Here is a 26,462-nt window from a genome sequence, read left to right as displayed (position 1 = left end):
TCCTTGACCTTTGAAAATGGGAATGGAAAGCCCCGTGTAATTCCAAATGGCCAATCCTATCCAGTCTTGGCTTGACCCCAAACAAGAAACAAAACAAAGAATGCAAAACGCGCTTGCGACTTTGTATAGTTTCTTCCGTCCGTGACCAAAGTCAAAATAGGAAACCTGCCCAAATAACAACGAGTTTTTTACTTATTTATTCTTTTTAAAAAAATAATGGAAAATGTAAAAGAATTGATGTCATCAACTCTTTAAAAAAATATTTAAAAATACCAAAAATGAATTTTTAAACACAAATTTCTTTTTTTATTCCTTAACAATTGTTATATGAATTTTTTTTGGTTACGCTCATAAAAACATTTGTTAACATGACCAAAAAACCTTAAAGTTTAAAGAACAATTACAAAGAAATTTACATTCAACAATTTGGACTTAACTCTTTCTTATATTTCATTTCCAAAAAGATGAACTAATTATATTTGATTTTAGAGGAAGTAAATTGAAACAAAATATTTAACAAAAAATTGAAATACAATAAATAAAAAACTAAATATTTAAACTTAATCTCTCATAAGATTTTCGTGACTCGTTTTTTTGTTGACAAAATGACTAAATTTAGTATCGGACAAAAAATATTATCAAATTAATTATTGACATTTTTATTTTGGGGTTAAATTAGTCATTATATTATAATGAGTTAGAACTAGTTTGTTCTTAACATAAGAATGTCAAAAGACTAATCTAAATACATTATATTTTTTAGTTACTAACTAAATTAGATCGTAAAAAAGTTGTGAGAGAATAAATTGAATATTTAATTTAAATTAAAATATTAGTACATATACATATTTTGATATTTACAAATAGGAAGAGGAGACGGAGATGGTAATAAAATTTTGCAAAAAATAAAAAAGGGAGGGGATTGCGAGGAAAAAGCGTTCTAATGTATCCAGAAGAAGCAACAAATAAAAGAAAGAAAAGTCGGTCCTCAAAATCTTAAATTGAGTATTCATCTTCTCTTCTCTTCTATAAATTTGTCATCTCACTTTTTCTTTATTTCTTTCTATTCGATCGAAATCAAATCGCTTCTCAATTCGGATTCTCAATTCTCCCTCTTTTTCTCTATTTTCACAGCTAAGGTAAAGTAACATCCCTCTCATCTTCGTTCCCTTCTATTATATCATCGATCGATCGTTCATTCTCTGCTATTTTTGTTAAGAGGTTTTAGGTTTACTTACTCTATCATCCATCACTCAAATTCGATCTATTCATACACGATCCTCTATTCTTATTGAGTTGACTCTCTTGATTTTCGTATTTTTAATTCTTGATTAATTGAAATTATTTTTTATGATGTTAAGCATGTTATCAGTGGATTTTGTAATTGATAATTTGATATTGTTTGATTTTGTTTTAGGTTTTGTAAAGGAGTTGATTCATTGGAGACGATATGGCTAATAATGCTGCTGCGTGTGCTGAGAGAGCAACCAGTGATTTGCTCATTGGTCCTGATTGGGCTATCAACATTGAATTGTGTGATATCATTAACATGGACCCTAGGTATTGTTAATTCACATTGCTTGCTCTCTGTTGCTTAAATTGTTTAAAATTTTTTGAACGTAATCACATGTTTCGGTGTAGGACACCAGACATGGCTTTGATAAGAGGTGTCCGTGCTAGATATGACATATCTATCCTTTTAATGTGCATATGTACATCATTTATCGTTTTTTCAACTTTGAAGCTTGCTATGTTATGGGTTAAACTATATGTGATTAATTTTTTATTTTTTTTTTACTGTTGATATCCCATTTCTTTTGCATTTAAGGAGTACTATACCACCATGTGCCCAGGTCCTATGGGTTTTGTTGAAATTCTTGAAAAGGGGGTCGATGGGACGGGACCACTATTAATGTATCACATTTAGAGAGTACTCGTCTTTTTTGATTTGGACTTGTGCGGAGAAGATAGGTCAGAGTGCGATTAAGGAGGGTAGGTCATGTGGAGAACAATCCAATAGTTAGGCAGAAGGAGATTGAGAAAAGGTCCAACCAATTAAGAAGGCCTTGAAAGTACGTGGTCTACATTATACATGATTTAGTGATAAGATATTAAGACGGCATTTGATCAATGTAGCTAACTCTGCCTGTTGGAAAAATTCTTTGATTGTTGTATCATATTCAACAAACAACAATGTCTCTTGAATGCCAATACAGGGCCAATAGTCATGTCAGCAGTAGATGAGGAATTTAATTCTATCAATTTTAATACTATGGACATAATATTGCTGCAATTAGAAATAGGGAGACTAAAACCTAAATTTTATGAAAATAGGAGGGCTAGGCATAAAATGAAACCATTTTTGAATTTATTCTTTCTTTCTTTCTTTCTTTGTAGTTTTGGATCTCAAGTATGTTTGATGTGATTTATCCTTGTTTTTATTTTTCTCATGGGTATTCAATTATCAAAATTTTCCTAATCATCTCTTCTGATTATATTTGTAGGCAAGCAAAGGATGCATTGAAGATAATTAAGAAGCGCTTGGGCAGTAAAAATCCCAAAACACAGCTGCTGTCTCTTTTTGTCAGTGTTATATTCTTTTTAATCTTGGATAATTGTCAAATATTTCATCTATTTGGATATAATGGGTTAAAGGGAAATAATAGAAACATGTACTCTTTAACACACTTGATATTATTGGTCCATTCTCTACAAAGTTAACATACTCTTTAAAAAATTATCTTTTTACGAGGCAACTAAAATGAATTTTTAGAGAATAAACTAATAATGAAGGATGTATTACTACTACTAGAATTATTCTTGGGTTTATTCATGTGTTATTAAAAATCCTCATAGTAATTTTTTTTACCGTTCAATGGTTAATAAATAATATTAGGTGAATTTGGAAATATTCGTGCAGGAGGTAATGAAAAATAGTGATTACCTGACATGGACACTTCATATTTTATGTAGGTACTGGAGACCCTTACTAAAAATTGCGGTGAAAGTGTATTTCAGCAGATCATTGAGCGTGATATATTACACGAAATGGTTAAGATAGTGAAGAAGCGGGTATGTATTGATTTTTGACACTGGATATTTATTTTCACCAATGCCTTTCTGCAACTAAATTTTTGAAGAGGAAGAATTTCTTAATCACTGCTGCAATATTTTAATCTAATTGCTCAGCCGGACTTAAGTGTGAGGGAAAAGATACTGATTTTAATTGATGCATGGCAAGAAGCTTTTGGAGGCCCAAGCGGAGTTTTCCCCCAATACTATGCAGCATATAATGAACTAAAGGTGATGGCTCATGTATCTACATTAATTTATTTTCTAAGATTACTTACATGCATTGATCATACTCTTAAATGATATGCACTGTCATTTCTGTTGATGTATATTCATCCTGTGATAAATGTTGCTGTTTACATACTGGTCATGTTAATACTTTCTACCAGTCTGAAGCAGATTTTTGTATTTGTTGCATTACATATTTATCCATCACCAGCTTAGCCTGTGGTCATCATTGTATTTTTCTGGTATTTTTAGTAAGCTGGTTAACCATTAATTGTACAAGTGCATACTGCATACAATTGTGTACTTGCATTATTAACTTTTTGGTAAACAACAATCAAACCTTCACCTCAAACACAATATAGAAAATTTACTACTCAAAACTGACATCTCATTCATTTGTTGCTTTTTGAATTAACAGGCCGCTGGAGTTGAATTTCCACCAAGAGAAGAAAATAGTGTGCCATTCTTCACACCTCCTCAAACTCAACCAATTGTTAATTCTGCTGCAGAATTTGATGATGCTGCTATTCAGGCTTCTCTTCAGTCAGATGCATCCGACCTTAGGTGCTCTTTGTACTCCATCATACACTTGTTTATTTTGTGTTTGTTGTGTAGGGCTAATGGTGTTATTGTGCATGTCACATTATATATTGATAATAACAGGGTATTTAAGGATCCCCTTTTATAAAACTTAAATTCAAATATAAACATTACGACAAATTTTTCATTTTTTGCATGGTCAAAAATCACAATGGGAATCCGATCAATTGTTGGTTTTTATATTTTCCATTTACATGTCATTGCACATGTTCTCTGCTTTGTAACATTAATTTCTCTAAATTGTTTGTTTTCATATTTTCCATTTACTGTGAGACATAATATGCAGATTCCATAGCCGTTACAACCTACATGTTTACCTACTTATCTGCAGCATTTAATCATATATCTTTAGGATTTTATCAGACATTGTTTACAATTATGTATCTCCTTGCCTTTACTTTTTTTTGTTTTGTTTTTAAGTTTTCCTACCTAGTTAAATATGGAATGGAGAGCATAATTGATTTTTTCTTCATAGAGTTGGAATTTCTCACAATTTTCTACAGGCATATTTGTTGTATATTTGATTGATTACGATGTCCATGTTTCATTTCCTCCATAATTATGAGTGTCTGCCTTTCGATATTTCTCCTGTCTAATAGTAGAATGGTATTTTGGAGCTAAGCTTTTTTTAATCAATTCAAAGTAAGATCTAACCAGAAAATGTTCATATTAATTCCTTAGGCATGTGATGGTGGTTATTGTTTTTTCTTCTTCTTTGGATTCATGTGTTGAACAGTAAGGGTGTTTAGGTTCCACATGGGGTAATCTTAAGGGCTCATCCCTCATATGGGCATGGTGCATTTAGCTGTGTTAAATCCCCTTGTTATTAGTCCACCTTAAGGGTGCATTTCGCACGGGGTTTTTGGAACTTCCTTGCGCTAGCTAATGTTGTCTTTGTTATTTTTTTTCCAGTTTGTTTTTTGTACTCGTCTTCCTCCTGTCGAAGTTATTCGTTTATAAAAAGATCCACCAGCTTTACTTTATCTCTCCCTCTCTCTCTGACTATTTTTTTTTATTATCAGTGTACTAGAGATTAAAAATGCTCAAGGGCTGGCTGATGTTTTGACGGAAATGCTCAGTGCTTTGAATCCGAAAGACCCCGAGGTGATATCATCTTTTCATTATTGTTCCATTTATGTTCAATCGCTTACCTCAGTTTAGTTTTTATTGTTTATGGGGTATGTATGTTTGAACTTTAAAGTTTCTGTATTTTGGCATCCATGTTTTCATTTTCTGCTAGTCGATGTGTTGTGCATTATGGAATTCTGGACCTGGGATTTATCCCATTTTAGCAATATTAATGTAAGCTGGTTGGTGTGAGATTGGAGAGATTCTAGTTAATAGTTTAAGAATCATGCCTTTTTTTCTATGCTGGCTCTGCTGAAATGTGTCTTTTTGGTTAGATTCCTTTTGAGTTTCTTGATAGATATGCCTTTAATTATTTGTTTTAGTTATTATTTTTTAGTCAGAATATGTTTGGACAGAGGGGAGGATTTATATTTCTTTTTTAAATTAAAGGAAACTATTAGATGTTTCTAAAGATAAATCAAGTGTGATTGACATGTTATATAATCATTTATCGTGTCAATCTTTCAAGGTTTTTAAATTCTCAAATGCACACCAAAATATAGACTTCCCTCCGAAGCCGTCCTCTCTAAAATCCAACTCCTAAACATACCCTTAGTAAGTGAAGGGGTTAGGAGGTGAGGTCTATTATTAGGAATTAAAGTAATCAGTATGTAATTAGTGCGTGACTCAGAATTGTTAGGAGAGGTTGGCCACTCTCGAATCTTGATAGAGTTGCACACAAAGGAGTTCTTTAATAAAATTATGTTGCTTCAATCTTTCCCTTAATGCCTGTTGGCTCCTACACATGAAGGAGTTTCTAGTAAAATTCTGTTCCTTCAATCTTCCTGTAATACAATATTGGATCTATGAAAACGTTCCTTGCAAAATGCAGGACTAAGATATGAGTATATATACAAACTTGATATTAAATGTTTTTATCCAGTACAAAACTGTCACTCTAAGTTGCTGTTTCTTAATATTCTGGACAAAATATGTCAGGGCGTGAAGGAGGAAGTGATTGTTGATCTTGTTGACCAGTGCCGTTCTTACCAGAAACGTGTCATGCTTCTTGTGAACAGTACTGCGTAAGTTTTTTAATGACTAAAGTCTATACTTTGTAATTAATATCACCAGTAATGGTTAATTGAGTTGCTTTATTTTAGGGATGAGGAGCTTTTAGGTCTAGGATTGGCACTAAATGACAGCCTTCAGCGAGTACTCCTTCAACATGACAATATTGCGAAAGGAACTGCTAATTCAGGTGCAAGAGAAGTAGAAACTCCAGTTCTGCCACTTGTGCATGTAAACCATGAAGATGATGAGTCGAGAAGATGATTTTGGTCAATTAGCCCATAGGTGAACCCAAAAGTTCTCGTGTTATATTAAAATAAATGCTGTTTATTGTTGCTTCATCTTGCTCTTTCTTCTTGGTTTCCTAGTTGTAGTGATTTTACAGTAGTTGTAATGATTTCAATACTGTAATTTCAGGTCTTCACGAGATACTCATACACAGATTCGGAAACCAGAGTCAGTGAGGATGAACTCGCGTATTCCCCCACCACCAGCATCAAAGATGCCAGTCTACTCTGGTACTAGCACGGTTGACTATCTTAGTGGTGATGCATACAAGGCAGAAGGATCCCTTGAAAACTCAGAACCAACTTCATTTGCAGCTCCTCTTCATTCTAGCCCTAATCCCACCTCATCCGCTATTCCTAGAGAGTCTTCAACCCATCCTCATGCCACTACTACCTCATCACCAATTTATAGCAGACAGCCTATATATGATGAGCCATCTCCCATGAAGACTTCAGAACCACTGCCTCCAGCTCCCTGGGATACACAAGCTCCTGTCGTGATTCCACCCCCACCTTCAAAGTATAATCAGAGACAACAGTTTTTTGAGCAACAAGGTTCATCTCATTCAAGTAATGGATCAAGTTCGTCTGCTGACAGCTTGCTGGGACAAACTCAAAATCTCTCTCTGAATTCATCCACCCCAACCAAAGAACAGAAACCAGAAGATGCCCTTTTCAAAGATCTAGTTGATTTTGCAAAATCGAAAACTTCTTCATCCTCCAAACCCAATAATAGGTCATATTGAGATAAATACCCTTTTCTTGTTGCTTATGTTGGAGTTTATGAATTGTGAATGTTCATTTGGTTTAGCTTGAGGCGTCCATTTTGTGATTGTGTTTAGGAAGCATCCGGACATGTCCATGTGTGTATTTAGTTCACATTACAAATGCTGTTAGATATATTGCATATACCCATATGTATATGGTTCATACTTATTTTATTGACTTGTGCTTTCAATAATATCCCATCTCTTTTATGCGTTAGTGTTTTCTTCAAATAATCTGGTTGCAAACAGAGAATGGATTTTTTACTCATGGGCAAATTTCAGCTCTTGCATAACTCTATGGTCCAACTACTCAGACCAATGTGTGTGCTGATCAACAAATTAGAATGGCTGTTCATGCCTAAGAGAGTAGCAAGTTGCTCAACCGTCGGTGATTAATGGAAGAGAACCAGTTGCAACCACGATTGTCGGACCAGGATTATGCTTTTATCAGTATCTACGTCCTCGCCCAGAATGCTGTATTCACTGAAGAAGCTACAATTGGTGCTACCTCTAGACAACACGAAGTTGAATACCCGTGTCGCATCCCATGTCTCTTCATGGCTCATCCTCAATTCTAATTTCTGTAACATTCAATTATTTTTCAATTTAAACCAATCATGCCCTAGTGAATGGAGGTACGTTGCACCCAGGGACGGAGCCGGGATAAATTATCAAGGGTGGCGAAAATATAACACATGATAAACAATATCGACGATAATTAAATTTTATTAGTAATTGTATAAAATTAGTTTGATGACAAATAAATACATATATCCTACAAAAGTAAATGCATACAAAAAAGTATCCATCAAGGAAATCATGATATTTTTTTATTGTTGATTTGATAAAACTCTTCCATGATTTCATAAGTAAAATGTCTTTGGAATATCTTTTTCAATATAAACCGTCAAATACAAGCAAAAAAAATCATCTTAAATTTTATTGTGAAGCCTTGTTCTCACAAGCTTCATGGCTGGAAAAACATGCTTTTAGACTGGAATCGGTAGAATCAACCCAAGACGAATTACCATATCAATCAAATGTTAAATTTCATAATTATTTATGTAAATGTTAATGTTGTGTATAACTCGGATATTTTGAAATATCTAAAAATTAGAACACTTTAATGCACCAAACTCATAATGATGTAATTGAATCATCAAGTGAACCTTGTCCTATAATTTAACGTTAAGCTAAGAACTAATAACTATAGTTTGGCCACAAACATGACTCTGCAGCCACGCTTTGTCATTTTAAATTTGAGAATTATATTATTATAATTTATAGCTATATTTAAGTGAACAAAATAATTTGTTTTATCCATAAAAGGAATTGGACTTGATTCACTTGCAATTACAGATAGTGTTTGGCAGTGGAGAATTTTATTGTTTAATTGGAATGTGGAATTCAAATACATAAAACAAAACATCATTATATTATCTATTGGCTTACTAGATTCATATATGTATATTATAAAAATAAAAAGGTGTGAGTAATGCATTCATTTATTGCCAAGGGAGGGGTGGCGATCATTGTATATGCATATAGAAGTACATAGTATTACATGTAGTTAAGGGTGGCGGCTGCCCCATTTTGATTATAGGTGGCTCCGTCCCTGGTTGCACCACAATCACTTGCACTACGAAGCAGGGAAACTTCTTTGTCTGCTGTACCGTCGAAGTTCATGGTTTCCACATAAGTGGTGACAAAAACAACCAAATTAAATTAAAATTTACTGTCTGTCTCGTTGCAGGCTTTTCAATAATATAAGATACAATATGAGTGGCGACAAAAACTACAATAGACCGAAAACTGCAACGAACATAAAAGGTATGTATAGGAAGGTATATTGCTTTTAATGTAATTGAAAATAGTACATGAAAAGTATCATAACTAGTTATTTATTTATTTTTTTGACAATTCGTAACTTTATTTAATAAGTAACAGCAATATTACATCTTCCGTGAGACTCTTACATAAACTAAAACAGAAGGTAGTTAAATTTACTAATGATATAGATATATAGATAAACCATAATTTAATATATGTGGCATATCGTTATTAATTCATAAATCAGGAGGATGCCTAACTTCTGAACAGGATGGGGTGGCCGAGGGTGTACTTTATTTTTCCAAACATGGACATGAACATTCTCCTCTTGATGCTTCCTCTAACCGGAGGGAATGAGCTAAATTTTCTGAAGTTCTTGTCTGCTGCAGACTTAGATTGGTGCGCCGTTTCCATTCCGGTTTTCTTTTCCATGATCAATCGAGATCAAACGAGGGTTTTGCTTGATCCGATGATAGAATTAATGTGATGATGAGTAGTGAGATTGCATAATAATCTATGCAGTGTATATACATTCATTTATATAGGAAAATAAGATCTGTGTGTGAAGTATAAAGTTAGAGTAGGAACCTTCGTGTGTTTGTGCTATCATCTCTAACAATTTGCAATTAGTTCATACAAACAGCTGACGACAATATTGCTAGGTTCATGCAAACCCAACTATTTTCCGTACTAACTAAATTTATTGGTGGTGCATCAGAGTGAGGGTTCCAACTTCTAAGGTAAATTAAGTTTACCCATGCAAAAAACGTACTTGGCTTATATTTGATTCTTGGAGGAAGCTTGTGAGTCTGTTTGTTATTGATCAAAATTTTTTTTTTTTTTGCCAGAATCACCTCCATTCGTGTTTTGACTTGGACCTAACTTAACTTTACAAAATTAGTTTGTTTGTTAGATATGTCCGGTCATAACACATTTCATCATACTCAAAACTGAACATCTAGAGCATGACCAATGGTGATATGATAATAAGCTACCCAACATATTTGAAATAAACTTTGATATCATCTTAAAATTGAAGTAATTTAAGTTGAACATAACTCAATCTTATAAAATTGACTTGTAAAACTTCCACACTTATAAATATATGTTCATACCATATATCGTTCAATGAATCCAATGTAGGACTCATAATATCCATCATAAATGGGGTATAAAACATGCAATGAATTCTGCACAACGATAGATTATTATATTTTATATTGAAAAGTGATACTTCAATGAATTAAAATAAATTTAATTCTATTTATTATTTAATTAAAATAAACTAAACATTGTTTGATCCAAAATTCTTTTAGATTATATTAGACCAAATTAGATTCATATATTTAGAACATAATTGATTATAGAAAATAAGACTAAAAAACTCAAATTAAGGATCAAATTTGATAACTCATATCATTGAGTGGGATTTAATCCAACCTGTTTACACATTTACTTGACAATTACATAACTCATAATAAGCAAATTTCCTTTGTGCACAAGAAATATGCTTTGTGCAATTTTACATTGTCCTCTTGGAGTCATTCTTGCAAGCAGACTTTTGCTTTGTCTAAACCACCCAAAGTTCTAGCTGAGGAAAGAATCGGGATATAAACAAATCAACCAAGTTACCAGTAATACATTTGAAAGAAGAAAGGCAAAAAGAGCTTGGAAGTTGGACATTGGGCTTCCCAACTTTTCAGGAGGACGATCTCTGTTTATCAACCCTTGTAACTGATCCACTCGTTTTCCCTGAAAACAGAAGAAACTTAATCAGACAAGAGTAAACAAAAAGGCAAGCAAAGGTAAACAATACAAAGTAAAGATTCATTATAATCACCAATTTAACAGGGTCAGATTAGTTAAGATTTTACTATATAACCAGCAAGAGTGACATGAACTAGCTTGTTCCTCAACAATGTGGTTTTTTGTCGCTTATATTTGAGATCAGATGAAGTATATTTCAAAAACTTCAGATGTTTTAGAAATCAAAGATGTTTCAGGAGGATGTTATTGTAAGAGACATTGACTGTGACAAAAGTAAAAGGAGTAAGTATATTTTAGTCTAATTTTACAAAAATGCAATAGTATTTACTGATCTGTGTACTATATAATCTTAAACAGTAAGGGATATGGAACAGAGAGAGTAAATGTTATCAATATATTTTCACAAAATGGCTTAATGAAAGGCGAAAAGCAGCAAAAAGTTGTGTTTGAGCAAACAAGTAAAATACTAATCTCATATCAAAAAGAAAGTAAAATTACTCATTTCAGCACTTCCTAATATTACCTCCATTGCATCCTTTAGAGGCCCCCAACATTCCATTCTATTGTATTTTTTTGAGCTAGAATGGAAATATACTCGGACTATAGAATCCAGCAATTCTGGATGCTCTTGGAAAAGTACAGAATCTCCATATTGAATTGCTTTGAGTACCTGGCATGCCCAAAACAAGAATCCAACCACGTGTCATAATACATTTAGGCATAGTACTGCCGCAATTTTATTTTTACAAGAACAAAGAAAATGTGAGAGACTCATCCTTGCAATCTATACAAGAACAAAATAAGCCACAATTTTAAACAATGATTTAGATATGCTCTTCAGGAAACAAAACCTCCTTAAGAATTCGCTACTAAGAGCATCCTCTTGAATGTAGCAACCCTTTTTTAGTACTCTAGTAGATTTTGCGTGTACATATTACTGACTTTTACTTTTTAAACTTTGGTATCCAATAAGCACCACATCTCTCTAAAGTAACCCTCCTAAAAAGTTTATTAAATGAACCCACTAATAACTATAAATTCAATTATAACACACCAATACTATTTGGAGCCCACAAGAGAAAAGAGAGACATCAGCTGTACAAGGCTTTCTTCCCAATAGGTACTCCTTTCCATCGCTCTCCAAGTACCTCATAAGTTGGGTGCCTAACGGGGTTTGAAATTGAAGTTACCAATGTGGATGCTCTAATTTGCAATTAGAGAACCAATTTTTACATATACCAGATATAGTATATCATGATTGCACTTCATATGAGGCTTAAGTAGAAGTTTTGGTCAAAGCCTAGCTCGAGTCTGCGGGAGTACCTCTTAGATCAGTCCTAGCTTTCATATTATTTCTGCTGTATTGATAGGAAATGGATGCATTAAAGGGATAGTATGAATTAACTGCGAACATACCAAAGTCATTTCCTTGGAGAATATGTGATATCTAAACTCAGCAGCTAGATCCAGGAAGGTGGGACCACTGACAAAGCAATGAACATGTAGGCACATTTCATTTTTCACTTTCTTCCATTCAGCTACAACATCATCCTTCATATACCACCCTCTCAACTGCCATTTCACAGAAGGAATGGAAGGCATCAAATATGTGTAAGTTAAGCGAAAACTTGTATTTTTGCACAAAGGATCCTACTAATGAACACCTTATGTGGTCAGGACACCCTAGTATCAAATAACTTGAGTATTTTAAATGCAATACATGATTTTTCTTTTCAATACATATTTTCCACATTTATTTCTTTTACCGTTGCCCTAAAGGCGCTTGTTAGCATTTGTGGTCGTTTAAAATATGCATTAAATACTAATTTCAATACCAAGTAGGCAAAAGGTAAAGACACAAACCTGCTCTAATTTGATGACATTGGAAACAGCTAAAGTGAGATTAGCTGTTAAGTCACAGTGGGATAGAATGTAGGTTCTTGGAATAATACTTGCATATCTGTTAATCTGATCTTCCAATAGAACAACCTTCAGTTTTGAAGCTTCAAATTTTGCCGGAGGACCCAAGAGCCTAACAGTCTAAAAGTAATATTGTAAAATGAATATTAACGTACTCGGTACTCACAACACAGAATAATATTTTGTACTGCTATGAGAAATAACAAGGTCCAAAGTTGTAAAGTCAATTTGAATTCAAGAAAGAGAAAGAAGGAAATTCACAGTTTTGTTCATTCCAATAACAATAATTGACTATTGTGAGCAATCATCACATTCCTATAGACAGATCTTCAATTGAAAGGAATTATCTCATAAGCACATTAGTTTCGGGCATGAATCAAGATTAGAAATCTTAATTTTGTACTGGATTCCAGAACCAAAAAGAAGTCATCACTCATAGTAAGCTGATTATCCCTAATTCAGTGATAACTTCAATGCATCAAAAGTTCAAAGAATGCAATTATAATTTATAACAAGCCAATACAAGTAAAAATGTTGGACAGTGTAATATCCCAACAGATTATAATGTAGTAAAATACAGTAAGCATAATTTGTTCTACACATTCACATATGAGTAATTAGGTTTTCAAAGAAAAGAGTAACTTGAGTAAACATGGAATTTCACATGCACATGGTCTAAAAATTGAAACTTTCTACATTAACAAAGAAGATGGTCAAAACACAATGCTGGGTCTTTGGGACTTGACTTGAGATTTGCACATTAATATTAATTTAAGAAACTGTGAAGAATAAAAAGGGTTATTCACTAGAAGCAGTACAAAGTAGAAACAAAATATAGCAAGGATTTTGTAGCCATAAAATAAATAAATAAATAAATAAATATAATAAAATGGTGGAAATTAAAAAGGGAAGCAACCTCGATACCTCATAAACAAGGGAATTGTAGGAAGGAGTGGAGTTAGTAGTAGTGATGGAGGAGGAGGAGGAACATCTGAAAGATGATGGCTTTAACATAAAAGGGAATAATAGTTTGGTTGGTGAAAATGAAAAGGCATTGTAAAGATTATTATAACATAATGATGATGCCATTGAAGATGCATAACAGTAATATAATCTTCCTCTTCATGTTTCACATGCCACCACCATTATCTTCTTTTTCTTGTTAAGACAGAGAAGAAAGAAGGAGAAAGAAAAGTGATGTGGGAATTTTATTTTGTGTTCTCAGTTTGATTGGTTCATGTGGACTGTGTGCTTTCCATTCAGACACCACAACACTACTCCAAAAATCTCAACCAATCAATTCCTTCCACACATTTTCTTTCTTTTTTAATTAATTAATAAATGGTAGTAAGAAAATAAGACTCACTCTGTTTGAAAACGAGTGTCAGTTAGCAAAAAAATTTGTTTTGAAATGAATGTCACTTTACATTTTCAATACAACTTTAGTTTTTTCTTCCAACTTTATTCTCAATAAATACTCCAACTTTTCTCTCACACAATTTTCAATGCAACTTTAATTTTGTCTTTTTTCTTATAAAGTAAGGGCAGTTTAGTAAAAACGTTATATCCAATGATTATTTCATTGCATTTCTTAATACGTGTGTACAAGCCTAAAACGACATTCATTTTAAAACGGAGGGAGTATAATGAGAGCGCACACTCACAAAAACATACTCTCTCCGTTTCAAAATGAGTGTCGCTTACCAATTGCACACATATTAAGGAAAGGAATAAAGTAGTTAAATGTCATAGCAATTTTACCAAATTATCCTAATCAACTATTGATTTGTTTTTCATTAAAGAAAAAATAATACTTTGGAAGTAGTGTAACATAGTATTAATTGAAGGGTACAGTTGAAAAGAAAAAGTTATTATTGCATTGAAAACCGAAACCGAAAGTACGTTCATTTTGAAACGATTTTTTCTTCAAAACGACAATCATATTAAAACGGAGGGAGTAGTATTTAACCAGAGAATGAGATTAATTGCACGTTGTGCCACGCCATCAAGAAACTCAAAATTTCCATACCATTTGGATTGGATGGATAATGTTATGACGTGGCTTTCTTTACTTGGGGCGGCACTTCGGATTCCGAATCATCCCAACGCGCCCGGAACTCATTAAAAGTTTTTTTGTTTTCTTTTTTAATTTGCATGGACCCAATGCAAGTAAAAAATTCATAGGGAAAAAAATGTTAGTTGCAATGCAATGGTCAAAATCATATCTAAAACTTTTTTTTTACTATGTTACATTTCCACCACCATTAGACTAATTTTCTATTTTTACACCGTGTCATATTCTATCTCAATATATTGTTTGATATGATAAACTAATCATTAAACTTTTTTTAAGAAACTAAATTAGGCTCACATAAATTGACACTAAAGAGAATCAAATCGATATTTCAAGGAGAAGCACATTCCCAGATCGCAAATCAATACCACTAGGACAACCCAAGTGGGTTATCATCAAACTTGTTCTATCATGCATCTCTAGTTAAAATCTCTATTATTAATAGGATTAATTGTTTAAATTGGCCCCGTAAAATACACAATGTACGAAAAATAACCCCGTAAAATAAAAAATACAATATTTAACCATGTGATTTAAGATTCTTCTTATTTTTGACCATATAAATATGTGCGTGGTCCATAAAGTGATCTCAAAATTGAATTTCATCATGATTTTTTTCAAGCATCTTTAGGATTTTAAAACATGGCTTTACACAAAAAATTAGTTTTTTCCGAATGGGGAAGAATTTATAATGAATTTTTATCCCCCGAAATTATGAATTTCTTAAACAATTCATAATCGAGTTTGAATCTCGTTTAAAAACTCCAAAATTTTATGGGGAAGGTTCTTATGATATTCTAACTATGCTTACAAAATTAGATAACGGAATTTGACCCGTGAGTATACGTTTACTTGCAACAAAATTGCAATTTCGCACGTTTTGGTTGAAAAATAAAAATAAAATGAAATGTCTTTGAAATGCTACGAAACTTTACATATCTTTTTTATGTATTTCTATAGATGTTTCTGCAAACAATCGGCTCAAAATTCGATTTTTAGGTTGATGTTTTCATTGTTTTGTTTTTTTTGAGTTTTTGACGCTTTAAAAATTCATAATTTTTTCGTCTTTAGTTAAAAAATTCTAATTTTTTGTGTAAATTCATATTTTAACGTCCTAAACATGCCTGAAAAAATCATGAAAAAATTCAACATCTAAGTAGCTTTTTTCGGATTTCAACTATATTACGGGGTAAAAAATAATAAGAATCTCAAATTACGGGGTTAAAATATGTATTTTTTATTTTAAAGAGTCATTTTTCAGATTTCGCATATATTACAGGGGTCAATTTCAATAATTAATCCTTATTAATATGATGAATTAAAAATGTATAAAATAGGATAAAAAACTAAATTACCGATTTATTCATATAATTTTTTATTTAATATATACAAAATTCAAATATTATAATAAAATATAACTAAAACAATAAACAAAAAATTGATATTAAATTAAAAAATTAAAACATCAATAATTAATTTATTAAAATTAGAACATTTAGTCCATAAGTCCTAGCTCAACTAGCAAAATGCCGAAATTGTTAGGTCGGACGTTATGACCGAGGTTCGAACCCCAACACCTCCACTTGTGTGTGTGAGTTTATAATGACTTTGCCATTTTGTCTACCAAAAAAAAATTAGAACATTTAAAAACAAGACATACATATTGCTTAATTATGATTTATAATATATCTTTCAATTTAACTTGCATTTCAAGTACATTTTCTTCTTAGTTGCCATATACATTTCAAACTTATCAATTTTAGCTTCCATGTCTCTGTCTTGAGTTTTCTTAACTTCCATACCCCACTCTAAGGGTATAATCTTCACTTTCATGTCTTTCCAGATGACTAACTTTGGTTTCTTAAAATTGAACTCTTGTATCTTGTGATTCAATAAATTATTCTATTACATAACTATTCTTCCGCGCCAATAAATAATAAAATTTAGTCTCTAATCATATTATGAAAATCCCCTAAAATAAACATTATTCATTGTCCATATCAACTGAGCTAAGCTCACGAGTACATATTGGTTCCTAATTAATTTAACAAGAACCATATTCATTCACGACAGAATATCATAAAATATAACCATCTTACATGTCCCAATTTTTTTAGGAAACTAAAAATTGTTTTTTTGATAGAAAATAGATCGAATAGATCAAACCCTCCACCAATACATATTATAATGCATTTTTTTGTTTTGGTGGTGTTCGGGGTTCGAACACCGAACCTTGCATATATTATATTATGCATTGTCTTTACCAACTGAGCTAAGTGGCATAATGCATTATTCCTACCACTTGAGTCAAACTTATGAAACTATTTTTACCTTTTCTATTATCACTAACCTGAATTTCATGATTTTTTTGAGAGAGGGGACTGAAATTTTACCTAATTTCATTTGATAATAATAAATACCTTAAAAAGTTAATTAATTTTAAACTATTAAGGTAAAATCATACATAACATCTTGTTTCTATTTTCACATATTTTTCTTTTACGTTTCTATTTGTCAATCAACTTTTATTCTCTATTATTGTCTTATTCATTCCGAGTCTTTCATCTAATAGATCACATAAAAGAAATTTAAGTCTCTCGGATATTTAATTTTTATTTTAATTAAGAGACTTAAGTTTTTTGAACAAATCAAAATGAAATATATTGCTCAAACGAAAAGTGATTCACCCCGCACAAGGTGTGCTAAAAGTGGTGGATCACATAATGCTCTGTTACAAATACAAGACACCTATCAATAGGTTGCCACCACAAAAAATAAACAAATAAATAAAGTTACACGACATCCAAACATAGTAATGGATGTCTCCACCAATCATGAAAATCAAACGCTAACGAATACTATTTGAAGATAGCCATAAAAATGAATCCCGCTTCACCTTTTCAAGAATAATTTGAGGATCTAACACAACATTTTTGAATATACATTTATTACGGTCCTTCCAAGTTGCCCATATAGAAGCAAGCCAAATCACCTTGAAAATAAGTATGAGAAGATCTCGGCATGCCCGCCAAATTACTAAGCTGTAAAAAGTGGTCGGTAAGCAATCTTGGAGGAACATGAGAAATACCAAGCTAGCTACAAATTAAGTACCAAACACTTCCAAAAAGATTGCAACCAAGTAAAAGATGATCCGCCGTCTCCATGTTTCCACACCCACCAATACACAAGTTACCGTTAGGTTGGAGAACATGTGTTCTCACCAAATTTGCTCTAGTTGGAATTTTGTCTTGAAGTAGCTGCCATGCAAAAAGAGCTACTTTAAAAGGAACGAGCTTATGCCAAACATTATTATAAACACCCTCCATCACCGGTTCAGCATCAAAAGTTAGGAAACGATATGCCCCACGAGCCGAGTAACCATGGATAGGATCAAGGAGCCACCTCCAATAGTCCCAGAATCGATCTGCAAAACAACATTACTCAACAAAGCCCCGCACTCCCTAACACTATCTTCCTCCCAAGCCAATAAACGTCTCCGCCACCCCCACGCCTCACCACCTTCCTCCCCGACATAAGAGACTTAAGTTTATGAAACTATCTTTACCCTTTCTATTATCACTAACCTGAATTTCATGATTTTTGTGAGAGAGGGGACTAAAATTTTACTTAATTTCATTTGATAATAATAAATACCTTAAAAAGTTAATTAATTTTAAACTATTAAGGTAAAATCATACATAACATCTTGTTTCTATTTTCACATATTTTTCTTTTATGTTTCTATTTGTCAATCAACTTTTATTCTCTATTATTGTCTTATTCATTCTGAGTCTTTCATCTAATAGATCACATAAAAGAAATTTAAGTCTCTCAAATATTTAATTTTTATTTTAATTAAGAGGCTTAAGTACACGAAAATATTATTATTATGAAGAGTATTAGAGTATAGTAAATAAACCATAGTTAGTTAATATGTAAACTATGGTTAGTTGGTTGGTTAAGTAGTTAAGAGTTAGTTAGACTAACTCACCCCTATAAATAACTCTCAACTATTGTACTCTTATTCATCTTTTATCAAATCTATTCATTCTACTATTAGTCTCTATGTGTATCTCCCACATGAATATTCTTATGCTCTCTTTCTTGCCAATCATTATGACCTTTATCTATCGGATTCCATGATTCGTAACAAAGAGAGTTCCAAAATTTATTTACATGAAAAAAAGCTATCATTATTTCCATTTCCGATTTCTAATCTCCAATTTTTAACCTTTGAACGGATCATAAGACAAGAATTTAGTGCAAATGATTGGTGTATAAAGTGTATGTTAAATTCATAGAGTAGTGAGTTATTTGCTTACTCCAAAAAATATATTTGCTCGTATGTTGTTAAATAAATACTTTTGTATCCATGATAAAAAGTTAACACCGACACATATAAGATAAAATAACTATTTAAAAATAACTAAATATAAAAAAATGATGTCTTTAGTGACTGGATAGTGCATCCAACAAAATTCTTAGATATTACTCTGCTCTTAAATATAAGAAAAAAATTAAATAAAATTAATGTATCAAATTTAAAAATTGAATCTTGACCAATTTTGTTTTTTTGAATCAAATACATATATATTGTTTAAATTTTTTTATTCCCTTTTTTGGAGACCATGAACCAAAAAAACATTTGATGGCATCATTATTAGTTTACGAGAAATGTTAACATGTGCGCTTGAAGCACAAGTTTAGAAACTATACATAGATTTTTTTTTTTGAAAAGTGTGCATTCATTGCATTCAAATTTTAAAATTTTATCTTTTCAATGCAAAAGTTATCTTTTAATTTCTTTTTTAACTTCTTAACATGTGCCCTTAAGACCCCTTAAGACATAAGTTAACATAATCCTTAGTTTATTACTATGATTGCTGTAATTGTCAGTGAGCCCACTCAAAACAACAATTTTGCAGACAAACCGCTGTTGTCACAAATGAAACTCAAGCTGTTAATACAACACAGCACAACTAACTTCACCAGCTTCATTATTTAGCTACTTCAATTCAACACACACAGTGTTCTCTTTTTTCTTCTAAACTAAAAACCACTAATAAACTTTCTCCTTCAAAACTATAGATCCTTCAGTTCTTCCACAAAAACATCATTGTAATTCTGTCTGGTTGGAACAACAACATACCAACATAACTAAATCCAATTCATTCATTCTTTCTCAGATGTGCTCTACTGGGTTGGTTGGATGACAAATGAAGGTAACCAAACTTTATGCTTTTTTAAGTTCATTCATCTATGTTTCTACTGAAAGTTACTTATAAACTCAATGCATCTGACTTTTTTTATTTATTTTTTACTTTTTCCTGTGCTGGGTTTCTGTTTTTTCCTTTCAATTTCCGTATTTTTTTCCTTCCAATAAGGTATGTGCAATTATTGGATTTCCCACTACCCTTCAATAGTTTGGTTGGACTATTTTGGCAAAGTTTCTAATCTTTTTATTAATCAAACTTTACTTTTTTTGACTCATTAGTACAAGTTTGTTTTTTTAACAAAGAAAGAAAATTATAAGGTATTGAACAAGATTACAAGTTCATAAAGTTTGATCCTTTTTGATTGTTAGCACCTTTTTGTTTGTTTTAGTTTTGGTGAACCAAATTTGTTTGATCTATGTTTCTTCCCCTTTCCTTCAACCTTCAAATTTTGAGGCTCAAAAGAAACCCTTGTTGCCCATTAGACTTATATAATGTTTTTTTCCAATATTCTTCTTAATGGATTTGGTAATGTTTTGTTTCACTTTCTAGGTGCATTTATCTTGTAATAGAAGTAACTAAGAATCATGGCACTAGTGAAGAATTCCCGAGGAGGTGACGGGAGGAACTCATCAAATTACTGTTCAACGGTTCCAGTAGCTGTGTTTGTTGCATTTTGTTTAGTTGGCATATGGATTGCCATGTCATCCATTGTTCCACTTCAGGGTTCAGTCATGGAGGTATCCGACACGATTAATGAGGTGAAAAATATAGCTAATCAAACTGGTTCTAGGCAATTTGAAGACAAGTTAGGGGACACACCAGATGAATCAGCAATGAGAGATAACCTAACCCCGAAATCTCAGAGCGAAAATCGTTCAGAATCTGTAGAAACAGAAAAACTTGATGGTCAAAATGATAATAACCAACTCAGAGGATCGTCAGAAACTTTAGATGAAAGTAAATCTGACAAGAGCTTAGACGATGGCAAATTAGAGACAGAAAATAGTGTCAGCGAAGTCACACAACAAGACGAAGGTGAGACTAAGGAGGAGAAAATCAATAAAGATCTGCATTCAAATACAAATGAAAGTACTGGAGAGAGTAATGTTGAAAGCCATGAAACTTCAAAAGAAGAAACTTCAATCGAAGCTAGAACCGAAAATGGAACTTCGTCAACTCAAGATGCTGAGTCACAGCGTGACAAAGAATTGCAGAAGTCTTCGGCCTCTATTGATAGCAGCGCATATGACTGGAAACTTTGTAATACAAGTTCAGGATCAGAGTACATCCCTTGTCTAGACAATTGGAAAGCAATTAAAAAACTACGAAGCATAAGTCACTATGAACATCGAGAGAGGCACTGTCCAGATGAAGTTTCCACTTGTCTTGTTTCTCTTCCGGAGGGATATAGAAGCCCAATTAGGTGGCCCAAAAGTAGAGAAATGGTAAGTAACATATAAACTGGATTTTTATGCCAGTTGTTACTTATTCTTGAAATTCAATAAATGACCGAAAATATATATTGAAATTCAGTATTTTGTTGCCTACTGCAGATTTGGTACAACAATGCTCCTCACACAAAGCTTGTAGAATCTAAGGGTCATCAAAACTGGATCAAAGTTTCTGGTGAATACCTTAGTTTTCCTGGTGGTGGCACTCAATTTAAGCACGGTGCTCTTCATTACATCGAGTTCATTGAGAAAGTAAGTCTTTTGCAGGTTTCTATGTTGCAATACTGCAATTCTTTTTCTAATATGTTACTTTGCTTAGCCAGTTGATCATAATTTTTTTCCCATCAAAATCGAAAAGATTAGAACAAGATTCGTAGACATAAGAAAACAAAAGCCTCTTATGTAGGTTCTGTGCACATAATATATCCAAGTTTTTTAAAGTTTTGTAATTGAGCGCTGGTTTAACAATGCAGTCTTTGCCTAATATTGCATGGGGGAAGAGAAGTCGTGTGATATTAGATGTTGGGTGTGGGGTAGCAAGCTTTGGTGGCTATCTGTTTGAAAAAGATGTTTTGACCATGTCATTTGCTCCTAAAGATGTGCATGAGGCACAAGTGCAATTTGCATTGGAACGTGGAATTCCTGCAACTTTAGGCGTCATGGGCACCAAAAGATTACCATTCCCTGGTTCTGTCTTTGATCTTATCCACGTGCCCGTTGTAGAGTCCCTTGGCACATAGAAGGTTCGATTGACATCTTGATTAAATTTTCTTTTACTCAAATATATTTATTTTTCCACTTATGTTTGTTTCTTCTAGTTATACTATATTGTTTGAATTATGCAGGTGGAAAGTTACTCTTAGAGCTCAATCGTGTCTTGCGACCTGGTGGTTACTTTGTATGGTCTGCTACTCCGGTGTATCAAAAGGATCCAGAAAATGTTGGCATTTGGAAAGGTAAAAGTTTTAAATGCATTATTGGTTAGTTTTCCTTAAATGCATACCGGTTGACTTGCCTTTTATATGTTCACTCGATTATTATTGACAGTCCATTTTAAGGCATGTCATGCGAACAACCTTAAATGACATAGAGGGAATTGAAAGTCTGTTTTATTAGCTTGGAGATGAAACAACTTGACCCTTTTTAACGATTTTTCTCCTTTTCCTTGATTGGGTCCCTCGGGTGTCACCATTGTTATACTTAGTGCATCTTCCTAGATGAGTCCACATACCACTTGTCCCACTAATTACAATGAGCTGAGGGCAATAATTGCATTTAGCCTTTTTCTTTCCATTTTCCCCTATGCCGGGTACCTCTGTGAAATGTTCCCACACACTAGACCGCTTGTTACTAGTGTTGCCAGTAGATTGAACATCATGTTCTGCATTAGATTCACGTTCATCTGATAGTTCATTCGACGCATTGAGGTTTGTATCTTGTGGCACTGTGAAGTCTAAGATATTATCTGACATCTGTGTAACAAAAAAATGGACAGCATATCAGAATGTAACAGAAATAATGAAGAATCGCAACAACAGTGCAGTAGTAGCAGTAACAAAATGCAGAAAATACGCTGGCTGCAACAGCATGTGACAGAAATAATGAAGAAACGCATAAACAGATGCAGCAATGCAATAAAAAATTTATGCACATAAGACAAAGAACTCAGTAATATCCTTTAGTAATGTAAACAAGAACTCATCACTTTGCACCAATGTGCATGCAAAACTTGTGCCCTGTTTTGTCCATAATGAGAACAATGGTAAATGCATGAGGAAGAACAAAACCAATGATGTTACTAATATAGCAGAATCTATACCTCAAATTGAAATTAGAGAATTGATGCAAATATAAACACTATATAATAATACTAATAAACAGAATCATGAAATTTATTTTGAAACAAAGCCTAAGAACAAAGGATTTCTTTGTACGAGAAGTATTTACCAAGTTCAAGTATTACATTTATAATGATTGTCATATTGTAAGAAGTGATTACCCAAATAGCTTAATTCATTGTCAGAGTTAAGTAAAATTTCTTTGGACACAAACATAAAACACTTTTTAGAAGTAATTTCACCAAAAGTATTTCATTGTGAGAAGTGTATACTTTCATTTCAAAATAAACACATGCAAGTGTTGCTTATATTGGATAAGAGAAAAATATAGGTTACGAATTAAAAACAAAGAACAAAGGTGAAATTGAAAAAGTGTTAATAATTACTTGGAAAAAGCCTAAGAACTTCTTAAATTCAAAAAAATGGAGACACCATTCTTCTTGGTCAAGTTCATTTTAAAATTTTAGAAACTACAAAGTGCACTGTCAATGAAGAAGACCAAGCTAGAATTGTTATACATATTATGAACCATCTAAGTTTCAAGTTGTGTATCATTAATCAATGAAGAAGCCAACATGTAATTAAATCGTTCAATGAAACCAAAACATTTGTTTTCACATATAAATACCTTGCTCTGATTCTGTTTTGGTACATAACACACACAAAAACACACACTCAAATCCATCCACATTTTCATTTCTCTGTTGAAACACACACAAACACTACACAAACACACAAACAACAGAAGCTAGGAGGATTACAAATTTTCTCAGCAATAATAGCATTGTATAATAGACAAAGCCAAAATCCAAATTCCAAACACACAAATTAAGCATACCCAGAAACATGTCGTTCAAAAAAGCATACCCAGAAATCAAAACTAAGAACTATATGCAAAAACAAAAATCAACCCTAGAAACCCAAAACAAGCATACCCATAAGCTAATTTGTACCTTCGATTGAAGAGGTGAAGATTGAAGATGGTGAATTTCAGAAACCCAAAACGCGTTCTTCAGAAAATGAGAAAAGTTGAGGTCGATTTGGGTAGTTGAGAACGATTTAGAGTTTAGATTGATTAGGGTTCATCAATTCAATTTAGGAATCATGTTCATCAATTTAGGGTTGAGATCAATTTAGGGTTCATCAATTTGGGAATATATTCATCGATTTGGTTTGAGATTGATTTGGTTTCATTTGGTTCTCTGAAAATTTAGGGTTGAGATGGATTTTGATTTGGTTTCGGTGAAAATTAAGACTTCAGTGAAAATTAAGACTGAAGACTCTTAATTGAAAGTTATATGGTTTGGTTCGGTTCAAACGGTTCGGTTCAGATCAAGATGGTTCGGTTATGGTTCAAGAACTGTTAATAAATTAACGGTTCGGTTCGTGAACCATTATAATGGTTCGGTTATTTTTGGTTCGGTTCGGTTTTTGCGGTTCGGTTCGGTTCATGGTTATTTTTGCCCACCCCTAGGTAAAACCATTAAATACAAATTATTTTTCACTCTAAAGCCCTGGTTTATATATGCTATACACTGTTTTTATAAACTATCACGGAGAACTTATGGAAGTAAGCTGAAAACAGCTTATGAATGCTGTTTCCATAATCTCTGTCAAACTGTTTCACGACTGCTTATTCCACTAGATAGGCTCATATAGTCAGTTCAAACAGGCTCTAAGAGATGAACTGATGAACTGTTTTTTGTACAAAACCATTTTGTTGCAGACATGCGCACAATTACAAAGTCATTGTGCTGGGATCTGGTGGTTATTGCAAAAGACAGATTGGATGGAGTTGCAGCAGCAATATATAGAAAACCAACCGACAATGAATGCTACGAGAGAAGACTGAAAAATGAGCCGCCAATGTGTAGCGAATCTGATGATCCCAATGCAGCCTGGTATATTTATTTCTGTTTTCTTGTATATATGAATTCACGAGTCTTGGTAGCACTTTATTTATTTGGAGATTATTTGCGGTTGCTCTAACTTTTTATTTTCCAACTTCCATATCATCAGGAACATATCACTACAGGCTTGTATGCACAAAGTGCCATTAGGTGCATCAGAGCGTGGAACAATCTGGCCAGAGCAATGGCCACTGAGGTTGGAGAAACCACCTTACTGGTTAAACTCTCAGACCGGTGTTTATGGAAGAGATGCTCCAGTCGAATTCACCGCCGATACCCGACATTGGAAAGTTGTTATTTCACATTCATATTTGAATGGAATGGGAATCAATTGGTCTTCAGTAAGAAATGTCATGGACATGAAATCTGTTTATGGAGGGTAAGCTATTTTTTCTACTTGTCTATATTCCTTAGTCTCTAATCAACCTTGTCAACTTTCACTAATATTGCATTCTGTCATGTTTTTAGATTTGCCGCGGCACTCAGATTGTTGAAATTGAATGTTTGGGTAATGAACGTGGTTCCGATTGATTCTCCAGACACATTGCCTCTAATATACGAGCGTGGATTATTCGGTATTTATCATGATTGGTGCGAGTCGTTTAGCACTTATCCTCGAACTTATGATCTTCTCCACGCTGATTCTTTATTCTCAACACTTAAAGAAAGGTATGTTATGTTCACTATCCTTAATTCTTTATCCTTGCGATTTATTCGGCTGATTTTATTTTATTTTTTAATTTTGGATTCAGGTGCAATATTGTGGCAGTGATTGCAGAAGTTGATAGAATGTTGAGACCAGAAGGGTATTTGATAATAAGAGACAATGAGGAAATAATTGGTGAGATTGAGAACATGGCAAAATCTCTACATTGGGATATTCGATCGAGTTATGCTAAAAATGGGGAAGGTTTACTTTGCCTTCAGAAGACATTCTGGCGACCAACAAAGGTTGAAACTGTTGTGTCAGCCTTTGCCTAATTTTTTATGCTTCAGCTTCACTTTTCACTCATTGTTTTTGCAGAATGGGTATTTTCTTATTCTTTACTTCTATGCTCGTAATACCGAAGAATGTCATTTTTTTTTATATTAACCTCCGTTCCCTGGAGGAATGAGGCCCTAGTAATCTGCAGTTCGGCTGGGAGGTAACTAAAGTACGATAAAAAATTGTTCCCACCAGAAATCGAACTCGGGTTCTCTCGAACGAGTCGTCCTATGAGAGCTATTGAAGAATGTCATTTGTACAACTCTATGTAATGTCGAACGAGTCGTCCTATGAGAGCTATTGAAGAATGTCATTTGTACAACTCTATGTAATGTAATATTTATTTATTATTTTAATGTAAATATATATGGTTTATTA

At 33.0% G+C, this 26,462-nt stretch overlaps 2 protein-coding genes and 1 pseudogene across 5 annotated transcripts; 2 read left to right on the top strand and 1 right to left on the bottom strand.

Moving 5' to 3' along the window:
• The first annotated feature begins 998 nt into the window (after window positions 1-998).
• On the top strand, window positions 999-7,310 carry LOC146941181 (Target of Myb protein 1). 3 transcript variants are annotated; one of them, XM_085754957.1, is made up of 10 exons: window positions 999-1,139; window positions 1,429-1,560; window positions 2,505-2,583; window positions 2,974-3,072; window positions 3,190-3,303; window positions 3,719-3,864; window positions 4,923-5,004; window positions 5,968-6,053; window positions 6,132-6,324; window positions 6,457-7,310. In XM_085754957.1, exons 9-10 carry the CDS (start codon window positions 6,278-6,280, stop codon window positions 7,070-7,072), a joined length of 663 nt encoding a protein of 220 aa, XP_085611083.1. In that variant the 5' UTR covers window positions 999-1,139; window positions 1,429-1,560; window positions 2,505-2,583; window positions 2,974-3,072; window positions 3,190-3,303; window positions 3,719-3,864; window positions 4,923-5,004; window positions 5,968-6,053; window positions 6,132-6,277; the 3' UTR covers window positions 7,073-7,310. The 3 variants fall into 3 exon arrangements, with proteins under 3 accessions (XP_085611083.1, XP_085611082.1, XP_085611084.1); XM_085754956.1 differs by having other exon boundaries at window positions 1,418-1,560; XM_085754958.1 differs by having other exon boundaries at window positions 1,418-2,072.
• A 3,003-nt stretch (window positions 7,311-10,313) lies between these two features.
• Window positions 10,314-13,779, bottom strand: LOC146941180 (STAY-GREEN-like protein). Its single transcript, XM_085754955.1, has 5 exons — window positions 13,535-13,779; window positions 12,554-12,730; window positions 12,107-12,262; window positions 11,214-11,360; window positions 10,314-10,675 (listed from the first exon to the last, which is right to left on the bottom strand). Exons 1-5 carry the CDS (start codon window positions 13,697-13,699, stop codon window positions 10,511-10,513), a joined length of 810 nt encoding a protein of 269 aa, XP_085611081.1. The 5' UTR covers window positions 13,700-13,779; the 3' UTR covers window positions 10,314-10,510.
• Window positions 13,780-19,622: 5,843 nt separating this feature from the next.
• Window positions 19,623-26,462, top strand: LOC146941179 (putative methyltransferase PMT25; annotated as a pseudogene). Its single transcript, XR_015032266.1, has 9 exons — window positions 19,623-19,906; window positions 20,450-21,345; window positions 21,454-21,603; window positions 21,825-22,094; window positions 22,197-22,307; window positions 24,916-25,090; window positions 25,209-25,478; window positions 25,568-25,768; window positions 25,852-26,462. The product of XR_015032266.1 is annotated as a putative methyltransferase PMT25 (transcript).

The sequence above is a fragment of the Medicago sativa genome, chromosome 3 (assembly GCF_051527215.1).
Source record: "Medicago sativa cultivar Bolivia chromosome 3, Bolivia_mono, whole genome shotgun sequence".
Classification (NCBI taxonomy): domain Eukaryota; kingdom Viridiplantae; phylum Streptophyta; class Magnoliopsida; order Fabales; family Fabaceae; genus Medicago; species Medicago sativa.
Note: the sequence above shows the minus strand (reverse complement) of the source record. Positions and strands in the feature narration are given on the sequence as shown.

Coding starts and splice junctions, on each gene's coding strand:
- LOC146941181 (XM_085754957.1), top strand. CDS start 6,278: ATGAAGATGATGAGTCGAGAAGATGATTTTGGTCAATTAGCCCATAG. Junction 6,325..6,456: donor TTTGGTCAATTAGCCCATAG/GTGAACCCAAAA, acceptor CTGTAATTTCAG/GTCTTCACGAGATACTCATA.
- LOC146941180 (XM_085754955.1), bottom strand. CDS start 13,699: ATGGCATCATCATTATGTTATAATAATCTTTACAATGCCTTTTCATTT. Junction 12,731..13,534: donor ACAATTCCCTTGTTTATGAG/GTATCGAGGTTG, acceptor TATTACTTTTAG/ACTGTTAGGCTCTTGGGTCC. Junction 11,361..12,106: donor TCTCCAAGGAAATGACTTTG/GTATGTTCGCAG, acceptor TGGGCATGCCAG/GTACTCAAAGCAATTCAATA.